This window comes from Glossina fuscipes, unplaced genomic scaffold (assembly GCF_014805625.2).
Source record: "Glossina fuscipes isolate IAEA_lab_2018 unplaced genomic scaffold, Yale_Gfus_2 150, whole genome shotgun sequence".
NCBI lineage: Eukaryota > Metazoa > Arthropoda > Insecta > Diptera > Glossinidae > Glossina > Glossina fuscipes.
Window position 1 is genome coordinate 1,446,049 of NW_023998493.1, and position 12,621 is coordinate 1,458,669.

General features: G+C 33.7%; 2 protein-coding genes across 2 annotated transcripts; one reads left to right on the forward strand and one right to left on the reverse strand.

The window, feature by feature from the left end:
- Positions 1-2,632: 2,632 nt before the first annotated feature.
- On the reverse strand, positions 2,633-3,467 carry LOC119641523 (enhancer of split m7 protein-like). Its single transcript, XM_038040260.1, has one exon. The coding sequence runs from the start codon at positions 3,381-3,383 to the stop codon at positions 2,784-2,786; it is 600 nt and encodes a 199-aa protein (XP_037896188.1). The 5' UTR covers positions 3,384-3,467; the 3' UTR covers positions 2,633-2,783.
- Positions 3,468-10,559: 7,092 nt separating this feature from the next.
- Positions 10,560-11,015, forward strand: LOC119641444 (enhancer of split m4 protein). The gene has a single exon (XM_038040134.1). The coding sequence runs from the start codon at positions 10,560-10,562 to the stop codon at positions 11,013-11,015; it is 456 nt and encodes a 151-aa protein (XP_037896062.1).
- The last annotated feature ends 1,606 nt before the right edge of the window (positions 11,016-12,621 follow it).

Consider the following 12,621-nt stretch of genomic DNA (forward strand, 5'->3'; position numbering starts at 1 on the left):
GATCGTTTAAATTACTATGCTTCATTTCTTTAAGTGTCGATGATTTTATACCCGAAAAAGCATCGCAAGGCAGAGAGAATACTTTTAGACCTTACTCTCTTTAATCTTTATGTACAATTTTATTAAAAAACAACCCTCATGTGAAACACTGCTCTTAAGTGTATGTACTTCCTTTGCAATGTTTTGCGAGTGTTTGCGAGTGTGTATATATATGTGTGTGTGCAGCTGCCGTCGATCAGGATATCACAACGATGCGTAAGGCGCATGAATACCTCATGGCTCGTGGCCGTGGGAACCTTGCACGGACAGAATTTCTCACACGGTGCTTGTTGAGTGCTTACAGTGCGTACGACTAAATAACGACAACCACATGTGCTTCTTTCTTTCAGAATATTGTTGTTGCAAGAAGATATGTTGCAGCTGTCGTTACTATGTTTTATGCTCAACGAATACTTTTTTCATTTTCAAACGTCCTTCTCATTGTTGGTGCAGTAGCAAGAAGTGAAACATGAAAATCCTTAAAAAATTTTCGTATGTTTTGTTTATATTTCACTTTATAGTCATGCATGTACGGATGCACAAATGGGAAAAACGTTCGGTTTGTTACATTATGGAATGTTGATTTTTTTTTCGTTTTATTGTTGTACGTCGATTTTGTTTGTTTTATCAAAACAAATCGTAAGAAACTATTGCCTACTTATCACCGACTGCCGTTTTAGAACTACATCCAATCATTGTTGATATTATAATCTATTTAAAAAGAAATTCACGTACGATTTGCGTGCGCCTAACTTAATGCTCGACCTTAGCACAAAGGCAATTCAATATGACTTAACGATTTAAAAGTGCTAAAAGAGAAGGAATCTTTTTGCGTCCTCGTTTCCTACTCCTTAAATTAAAAAAAATATTTTTCCAAATTTTTGTAAAACTTAAATTATGGTCGACAGTTTTTTGCAAACTTCGGAAAGAAAGATGCTGGACTTACACAAATTAAATTTTGGCCGTTCTCTAACTAGGACATTAAAGCTTCGTTAATTGAAGGTTTCAATATAACTTTGTTAGTAAACAAAATTGAATAATTGAAAACCCACTTAAAAATGCTGAATTACAGACAACTCGATCAGCGCAAGTGGGTGTTAAGGATATTGAATATTCGCCGCAAACTAAGTTGTAAACATTGTATGTAAATCTTTCCTGAGGCGTTTCGTGTTTGCTTGCTTCTGTTGGTTATTTGGTGATTAACTCGTACCGACGGCATCTTCACAACAATGCCATTACTAATTAACAACTGATTCTACTATGGTTGGTTAAATTTGGAGCAATATAATTTTATTCCTATGGACAATATACCGCCTAACTTGCTTCGCACTAGCAACTGAAGACATTTAATTGCGAATTCATTCATTAAGTTTCATTAAAACTCTTTCATAACTATAAAAGTAATGGACGTCAACTTCAAACACAAGATTTCAAACAGCATCGATTAAACAAGTCAGAGTGATTTGTAAGATCATCAGAATAAGAGAATTTGCAAAAACGTACAACAGAAAGACAAACGAATTTTGTTTGAAATTAAGTGAAAACAAGAACAATATTTTTTTAGGATCTTTTAGATCTTTGCATTGTTTCAATTGTCAGCTCGTAAAGGATGCGATAAATATTAATATCATCGATAAATAATTTATGAACTTCATTGTAATTAATAAATACTTATAAACTCATAAAAAGGACAGATCGGATACTGCATAAGATAAAATACATGTAATAATTCTCCGAAATACTCATTCATCCGTTTTGAGCTGTAGTTCTGCGTCTCTGCTCGTTGGCCAGACTGCATATATAAGCGTATGTCTGTATAAGATGTCGACAACTAATTTGGCAAAAACATTAGAAACTTGTGGAGACAAATTGACGCAGGAAAGAGGTCAAATCGGTCACTCCCTACACCTACGCTGCAATGTTAACTAAGCACATCTGTTAGCAAAGCAAAGCAAAGGGGTTTCTGCTCATTACCCAGAAGTTATATAACAGTAAAAATTTCCTTGTATACCTTATGGGTGATCCCATAGTAGACGGACAAGAATTGAAAACATTGATCTAATATTATGATGTATAGTAATTTCATTTTTCTCGTTTATTTATGAGTTTTCTTAATACAAATGTGGTGGGAACAAAAGATTCGGCGGCAAATATTCTATTTTCAATTGACTATTTTTTTACTTAACACTGTTTATTACAATAAAATGAACATTAATAATAGCAACTCTATTTTGTCACTGTTGTTCAATTTTTTTTTTACTTGCCTTGAGATAGCGGTATGCAATCTATGAACAAAATTTTCCTTATTTACATCATCATTCATCGTTATGTTGTTTAAAGATAAGCATTTCCTTTTTGCAAGGTAGTTTCTTAAAATTTGAAAATCGCAAGTCTAAGGTAAGGTGTCTAATAAGAAATTGCGTTCTTTAATTGTAGGGGCTGTTTTTGGTGCACCTATCTTCCCGCCATAGAGCGATGAAAAAATAAGGCCATTTTCAGCGCTATGTGATGAATATAAATAATCCACCATCTATTACTGAATCAATATAAAACATTCTGTCTTATAATATTTTATTTTTTAATAACTTGCGTCAATTTCTTATGAGCGAAAACAAAAATTTTACTTAATTAAAATGGTAGCCTATCACAGTTTAGTTAAATAAAGCTTCTACTCGTATGGTAAACTTATGAATTATTTAACAGATCTTATTAGTTAAGGTAAAATGTACTTTAATGAGGGAGAGTTACCATGGTCTCCACAAGGAAGTAGATGACACCTTTAATAGGCCTTGCGCTGAAGGGCAGAATGATGGTGAAGAGCGTAGACTATCATTATCACTAGCATAACCACTCGAAACGGGACTGTATAATATCGGCCTTGAAAACTGCGTTGTCGAGCAATCCAGTGTCAAAGGAGTATTAATAGAAGTGGGTGTTATTTCTTCGACCGACTCTAGCTGATTTAAGCGTAATCCTAAGTGAGTCATGAGTTTTGTGCCGAATGCGACATCAATCTTGGGCAGCGATGCTAAGCAGTGTGAAACCTCATTAGCCGCCTGTATGTAACCATTACGAAAACTTTGCTTATTAACGATGTGATTGTTGCAAGAGATTTGTTGTTTAGGATGAGATTTCAATTTACGTAAGTGCTGCACCGTTACTTCTAAAATGTCGGCCTTTTCAAGTTTAACATTTGACTGGCCGTTTTGCTGCATACATTCAACCAGCAATTCTTTTAAATCATCCAGACATTTGTTGATGCGAGCGCGACGTTTTCGTTCCAGTTGAGGTTTGATCACTTTACGGTATTGATAAGTCTTTGACATTTCATTTACGGTTATCATATTAGCGATCTTTTTATTGAAAGTCTGTTTTTAAGAATTTTTAGTAGTTTACTATCCAAATACTAGGCTAAGAATGATACCAGAAAAAGAGTGTGCCAAGTATTTATACTCACACGTGTCCACCACAGTATTTGGAGAACTCGTGCTCAACACACGCAATGAATGCAAACAAAAATACCCAAAAAGAAAGGCATTTTTTTTTTTGCTTTGAGAAAAATAAAATTGAGAGAGACGCATGCAAGAGTGTGCTCATGCACGAGAGACGTTTACTCTAAAAATAAAAATGCATGTAAAAGTATTGGGGTGCTGTGTGTGCACACAGGACTCAATCGATTCCTTAAAATTACTTTTGATGTTGTGGTTGTGATGTAGTTTTAATTTTTTTGGTCTTTTTTGTTTTTTTGAACTTTGCTCGTTTCACACACGAGTTACTTAGGGGTTGTTGCGTGGTGTTGTATTTTGTAAGGGAAGCAGGTAGACAGTCAACGGTGCAATTTTTAATCGTGGGAAACACTTTGCGATTGCGTTTCCACACAACGATCATCACCTTTATATGATTGTTTGTATTGTTTTCTTTAATACGTTGTTAAGGATTTCAGCTGCACACGCATACAAAATTGGAATTTTGTATTAATACGTATGGTAAACAACGCATAGGGTGCTTTTAAAGACGACATAAGATAAACATGCAAAACTAATTGAATTTTATTTTTAATTTATACGAAATTAGATAAAATAAAATATATATTGAACTTGAGCAGAATGTGTTAAACGATTTGTTTAACTTTCATTACCAGAAAATGTTCCTTGACAAAATTTGTAATAGTTAAGTATGATTGGGCTTCAAAAACTGTTTTCTTCAGAGGTGACATAAATTTTAGAAATACACACAAACATCTCGTAAAATATGCATGTTTGTGATTAATTGGGGGAATTAAATATTGTTATCCATAACGTAAAACTTATAAGTTAAGATCTATATAAAATTTGACTCAATCAGTAATCATGGGGTAGTAAAAACTTCGGCATTAGCCTATAATCGTCCACAACAATATCAGTTTTCGTTTGAGTAATATGACTTTGTTATATAATTCTAGCATATTCGATTTTTTTATACACTCAGACCCAGGTTTGCGTTGGTCCACTTTGCGTTTTCCCGATGTTTCATCTTTCTTGAATAACGGCTGATTTTGATTGTCCGTTGCTGTTTTTTTTCCATTTTTCAACTTTAGAATTTGATGATACTCTTACTGTTCGTGAAGAAATCGCTGATTTGGCTAAAGAGAAGAATTTTGGAGAAATGAATGAATCGGACATAGACGAATTGTTAACTGGCGATAGCTATGAATTATCTGGCGAGGAATTAATGAATCTTGCTATCGAATGTGCTGATGGTAAAAGCAGCCTAAAAGCGAAGAAGTTTTATATTACAAAATCTTTCTAAAGCCACGAGTTTAATTGATGAAGCTCTGGAAATTTTTTCAAGAAATGATCCTGATAACGAACGAAGATCCAAACTTGCTCTGACATTAACATCCGATATTAACTGCTACAAAGAAATATATTAAGAAGCAAAAAAAAAAAAAACAATCTGTTCAGCAGACCTTGGAGAAATTTTTTAACAAAGAAGCACCAGTTGAGTCCTCTATAGAATTAAATTCTCTTCACCATTTTGTTTTCTATTGCGTAATATTGTTTATTTATTTTATTGATTTTTGTTTAGTTGTCTTGTTTTAATTAGAAAAATGTTGCCTTTATTTTACTTTATGCTATAATCGATAAAAAATATGTTTGGACCCTATCTTTGATTTTCATACGATTTTCTATAAAAAACTGCAATTCACTTTGCGGTATGTTTTTTCAGAACGAATCTACGATGCTAAGCGTGGCCTGGGTGTTAATACTTAAATGTAGAAGCATACCCATACTAGCCTTGTAGTTTTTGAAAAACCCTACCATTTCCAGAAATCCTTACGTTGCTTGAACTGAACTGCATTAATCACACTCATTGCTCATCTCCACACTGTTAGCTACCTTCCAATTTGGAATGTATATTACTCGTTCAACTTAATTCTTAAAATAGATCTGATATCTTTATAATATCTAAAGAAATACCATACAAAAGAGAGGAATACTTTTTGACAAGATTCTTTGACGAAACGAGTTCAGTGACTAGTCTGACCAGTTCTCGATAAAGACAAAACAATGAATTCTTTCGTTATATGTTTGAAATCTCAATCCATCTTTTTCAATAAACTCTGCAAGCGTTACTCAGAAAGTGCTTAAAAGACTATCAATTCGGTTTTTAATTTTCCTTGTTTTAGTAAAATAAAAGGCGAGAGCATTTTCTAGGAACTTAGGCATTTTCTAAAACATCTCGTTATTTGCCTTTGAAACTAGATTACATCAAAGGTTAATTCGAAAGTACCAAAGACCAAATATAAGTACAAATAGCGAATCAAATAATTGAATTTATATTATTACTTAGAAATTACTGCCAAATGGTGTGAAAAAATGATTTGAATAATCATTAAACTTATATTGAGGGAATCAATCCATGCGCCATCTTGCATTCACATAATATTATACATAAAGTAGTGTTGCAGTCCAGGTATAATAACACCTTTTCCGTACTTAGTTTAACTTAATAAATTTGCAAACTTCGTGAGCGCGAAAATATTTTTAGACTTAATTCCACGGTATACGAATATAAAGGGATAACTCAAATCCTTAATACTCCGAGGTGAGAGGCAATCCCCACTACTCATGAAATGCTAAAATGGCCAAATGGGTAAAGAGCAGTTACCCGCTGTGTCATGTGAAATCTATCTAATATCTCAATATTTAATGCCATTAGGCTTCTCAAGTAACCACAGCCACTAAGAATCTCCTCGAAGACCTATTTCTTCAGAGAAAAAAGTCGTACATATATTATACCGCTATACCGTTAATTATTTTGTAAGTAAAAGTTGCGGTCGCATACAGGTTGGATTTGAACACAGCGCAGGAACTTTCTTCTTTGTTATTTTCCACCACAATTTTCAATGCCCACCGAGAAATACAGCTTAAATTCATGCTCTCAAACCATCTCAGTTGGAAAAGAACATTTTTTTCCGATACAACCTTTGACACGCGGACAGAGTTTTACAAATGCTTTACATAACTTATGGATATTAAGGAACACGGTGAAATTTAAACTTATGACCCCTATCCCATCATAGCCATCATAAGCGAACGATGCGTACGTGTTTGCGTCGTTCACGACATTAAAGCTTCAAAAAAACTTAGCATCAAAATTAAAAAAAAAAAACAACACAGTTGCTAGACGTATAAGCACAGGTGCATTCATCTCGTGGGAAACACACGACAAAATTGCTTCTCATCGTTTCTTATAGTAATACTAAAGGTTGTGTTGACAATATGGGTGATATCGTTGAAATGTTTTTACGTTGTGTGCACTTCGTTACTTTTTTATACCTACCGAAAGATAAGAGATATATTCATTTCGTGAAAACGTTTGCAACACCGAGAAGAACACTTCAGAGTTCTTGACTCCAAACCGATTTTATATTGAATGTGGTACGACGTATCCTGAGTGCGACTCTCTTTAGGAAAACAAAAGAAAAATTTGAAGAAGCTTCAGAGACTTTATAACGTCTACATATTATTAATCAGTGTCAAATGTGAACTGGTTTACGTTATTTTTTTCAGTACGTCTATCCATCTGTCTGTTAATTGCTGTGATAAAGGTACCGATAGTCTGCTTTAGGCGTAATACATAAACGTCACTTTTATTCCACAAAAATAGAAACAATCAACCACGCCCATCCAATATTATGGAGTATGGAAATTTAGTTTTTCCTTGAGTTCCTTTTTGGAAAAACGGTGTTGCGGATAAAAGATTCGGTAGCTGTCGAATATAGGTTTCTTACTTGTTTTCCTTTATTCTTTATTATCCTCAAATACTTTAACAAAAAAGCGAAGATTTATCTGTTATGATCTTAAAAAAAAAATAACAAACTACAAACGACTCTTTTTATTGTGGTATTGCGTTCCGATTCCTTCCTATTTCGCCTGTTGTTATTAACAATAACTTCACAAATTTTAGTTGGAAAGAAAAATCATAGTCGATGAATAACATCAGTTTGAAGATATTCTTTGAAAAGAGAAATACGTTTTAGTCTAATGGCGCCACAATTGAAATAGCTTTTCTAAAACGGAACGTCTTAAAAAGTAAAAAAACCTTTACTGAAACTCGAACATGGTGTCCATTTAACAAGTCCTTAGCTAAACTTAGGGAAATGATTGCAGAGTTTCGTGAAGAAGATGAAATTTTACAGAGAAAGCTGAGACCCTTAAATCAGTATTAATTTACATAGCTACATATAATTTTCCTCCTGAATGTAGGATGAAATGTTTATGTCAACAGAGAGCATAGAACATTTCTATGGAAATACTTTCAATTATGTATTTAGGTAATAAAGACTTGGAGTTAGAAATATTTTACTTGAATTTAAAATTGCATTTATATACACGAATGTATGTCGGGTCCCCTTTGTTTTCCAAAAGAGGATATAACTAGTGCTATGAGTTACTGAATGCAACTATACATTGGTATTGAAAATAAATATTCTTCAGCTTCACGAAACGGTACAAGTGACTTTATCGCACGCAACATGGTTTTATGACTTTATTGCACGCATCGAATTTCTTGCCTTTACTCGCCAAAGTTACTAATCACAATTGATGAAATCGGGTCGACGAACCGACACAATATACTGGAAGCTATAACATCTTTATTTTTCAGTACGATGACATTCGCTCCTTAATTAGGATTAAGGTATACTTGAACTTTTTAGTGGACACGTTATGAAAATATATAAAAATACCGTTCAAGCAAACTTAACTAGTTTAAATTCGGGTTTTCGCAGCTCTATTTACCGAATTTTTTACATTTGGTATGGGACTGGGACGACCACTAAATAACCTACATCACATTGTCTAACCTCAATTTTTGTTTTTGCTATAGAACACAAAAATTATATCCTGTTTGTATATATTAAAGCTTAGAATTTTCTACCCTAAAAAACCAAAATTCGAAAATAGGCGTAGAATACCTATGTGGTGGTTATAGAGTTACTTTTTATATCTACTATTACGGATCAATTTTTATCATACTATGTTAAAACTTAGACCTTTCTGCCCTATAAAAGGGATCAATTTTCGGGAAAATCCCTCTAAAAGATAGAGATCGTCCAAATTTAATACAGTTAATGATTTCTATCTTACATTACTATTACGATTTGATTTGTATCATGAAGCTATTAGAGAGAGGGTTCACCAAATTGTCCAAAATTTTCAGACAAATTCAGAATGCCGAAATACTATTACTTAGTCACTTTGCTTAAGACATTTTTAAAATTGCGATTTTTTTTTTAAATTGGGCGTTGTATGGACAGATCCAAACCATTTTCAATAGCGTTCTTGGGCCAAAGCACGCCAGCGTACCAAACTTCATCGAAACATCTCTAAAATTGCGAACGCAAGTCGGCATGGACCTATCTCAGACGGGCAGACGGGCCCAATAAGAGAAAAGTCTATCTTCGTTTCATATATGTTCGCACAAACTCAACATTGTCTCTATCACAAGTGTTGAAGGGTATAAAACGCGTAAGTCACGATTTTATGAGTTCATATTTTTTCCACATCTCTAATGGGGCATATTAGTACATAGTTTGCCTGAAGAGACCCGAACATCTTTTGTTATCCATTACCGGATAGGTCCTCCTTTCCCTTTCTTTCAGTTAACTTTTTTTTTTGTAACATTTAGAGACAATACCGTAGAACCTATGCAGTACACAATTTGCTTGCATTTTTCTATCCGTTTACTTATTTCTGGAATTTTCTGGAATAATCGTCAATAATTTTATATGCTGAGATATATCACAGTAAAAGTAAGATACCGCAGAGATACCATGGATACCACAGTAAAAGTAAGAAACCAAAAATTTTGAACTTTTTTTTTTTTTTAAATATTAGATTGACGCTAAAAGCTGATATTTTTGATGGGCATTTGCAAAAATGACCAGATACTTAGGTGTCATCAGCTCTGTAACAATCTCCTAATGGCATGTACAGATTTCTCTATTTCAAGAGAGGAATCTTTCTCTCTTTCTCTCTGTTACTTTTCTTATCTCATACATCCTATTCTCAATATATGCTACCGCTACCTATTATTAGTTTTTACTCTTGTAGGCTTTAATGAGAATGCAAAACAAATTAACAAAAACGACATGAAATTTTCATTAAGATTGAGTTAAGCCTCACAGTATAATATAATTATTATGTTATTGTGCCTAAGAATGAAATTCTTTACTAAATATTTTGAAAATATATTGTTCCAGTATTTGATGTCTGCATGTGGTTGGCTGTATGACTTGCGTTTTATTCTTGTATGTAATGTGAACTCTAAATACGTACACGTGTTCATATAAAGGACTTTTTCAATAATAAAAAGATGCCTTAACATTATAGTGCAAGTAATAAGAGATCGTATATATTAATAAAGCAAAAACAACAATAGTGATCTTTAAAGCTGTTGTGTATATTTTCTTAAGGACACAAAAAAGGATCCTTTACGTTTTCGTTTCTTCACTTAAAAGTGTGGGACATAACGATACTTTCGTTTCCCACGATTCTTTTAAAAGGATAAGGTTTTGCTTTGCTTCGTTTCACTTCTCAAACAGCATTTCTTTATTATGACACTCCCATGTACGTACCATACATTTATGTAAGTAAAAACGATTAACTATATGTTGCCGCTTCACTTACTCATGCAGGTTAACGAGAAGAGCCTCAAAATTTTTAAAATGCACCTGGCGTTTTTATATACTTTTTCATGATTCAATGTTCAATTTGTGTATATCCCTGCACGTTCCCACACATTATACAAAAAACCGATCGTCAGGCAAAGCAACTGCCTGTGCGTATTGTTATTATTATTATTGTTGTTGTTGTTGTTGTTATTATTATGGTTGTTTATCATCGACCTGACTCTGTGTACCGAGCATGGTATAAAAACTGGGTCGAGCTGCAGGATAACACATCATTCCACGATAAGCATTCATTTAGTGAACACAACAGCAAAAGAAATAAATTGTTTAAATTTTCTACAATATGTGCAAAGAGATTTCAAGCAATACTGCCTACGCTATGGGCTTGAAGAATGACGAAAAGAAACTCACGTATAGCCTTAAGAAACTCATAAAGCAATATTTCAAACAGCGTAAGTCGGAGAAATTGCAACATTTTGAAAATGCTGGCGAAACGTTAGAGTCATTAAACTCAATTGAATCATTGGAGAATAATCAAAATGCTGACATCGAATCTGAAAGTGAGAATATGGTAAACGAGTGCCGTTCTGAGATTTTCTCCATCCACCATCTCGAAGATTACGAATTAAGTGATGTTGTACCGATACCTGTTCATTTTATGCGCACCGATCAAGGTACATTTTTCTGGACGGCTGCCACCGATATTGCTGCTGACAATGACTTGGCTGAACCTTTATATTGTTGTACAACAAATCAAGTAGCAGTCAATCAAATGCGAGATCGTTGGGCTCAAGCGTAACTTAGTGTGTTAGTGTTTTAAATGTCGTTCACTTCACAGTGTCTTCCATAAATTAGTTAATTGTTTTTTTTTTTTTTTTTTTTTTAATGCCATTATAATTAATTTTGGTAAATTAATAGCTTTAAATATTGTGATATCTATGTATATTTCCTTTAGCTACATTTACAAATATATTTACAACCATTAAGCAAAAAGAAAATCTATACTTACAAGTCGAAAGTAAACAAATACATTTGTCGAAAGAAAATCGTGTTTTTCTAAATAAAACATTAGTAGCAAAAACAATCTTTGGACGAAATTTTGATGAATATGTTCTATTTGCGAATAACTTGAAAAGCTGTTTTTCTTTTTTTTAACCTAGCCCTTACTGGAAATTTACGAACAGAAATCATTTATAGAAATTTAAAATAAACTCGCTGGGAAACGAGAAAGCAGAAAGCGTTTGTGTGGCTATGGTCTTGGCTTCTTCCAAACTGTTTAAATTTAGTTTTTAAAGAGAAAAGTGACTTTTTTCATTACGCCCACCCAATTATTTTCTTACATCGTCTTTTTTAACACGATTTTGAAATAAGACGGGTTGTTAATGAGGGCAAATATGAATTTAAAAAAAAGAAAAAGGTTTTTTTGATTCTAATTTTGATAGTGTTGTCTCAAAGAAATTGATGCATGCAGCAACAAAATATGCTTGAGAGAATACTCTGATCAAAAGTCCATCAATGCATGCCTACACAGTTGTTAGTGACTTTCTCTTCTGCTACTTTGCGGTTAATAACGAATGCAATTCTTCTTTTGAATCAAACCCGGCAGTTGTGCTAGACATAGCCGACATATCTACTGATGAAAGCATGTTTGATCCAGTACGCCATGAACGTGCGCGCTTGTTATCAAGTAAAGATGAATAGTTGCGAAACTGATTTTTGTTCCTACTTTCAACTTCAATTTATATATGTTTAATGAATTTTCACTGTACATTAATTTTAATCTGTTTGTAGCATCCAGAAGGAATCATCAAAGACCCTACGAAGGTTATATATATTCTCGATCAGCATCAAATTCTGAATCGATGTACTCTTGCCCGTCTGGGTATCTGTTTATTGTAAATATTCTTCTAACCGCAAAAAGGAAGCTATCGGTTTTAAATTTGGCAGAAAAAATGCAAGTTTATGCACGCAATTTGGCATTGAAAACGGGCCAAAACAGTAGAAGTACACGCCTACCGTATTACATAACGTGGGGACAACTCTGTTTTTCAAAAGGGATAAAAAATTGTTTTTTGCTCATTGTTCATAAACTACAGCGGATAAATCTACAAATATTTGACCATATAACGTATGAACGATTCTGCACTGCCTGTATGAAAAGAGGAAAAATTGACCTCACTTTTTTAGGGGGCAAGAACAAGCTTCAAAACCCGAATAAAGTATACAAATTCCTGGCCATTTCCAAATTTGGAATGCACCTAAACATGTCTTTCGGTCTTCTGCCTCTATACGCTACGGTGCAGCATTCTCCCGTTAGTGAAAATTAAGCTAAGGCTTACAAATTTGCAACGAATTTGAAAGTGATCCAAGCTGGTCAAACGACACGGCTATAAGGCCCACATGCC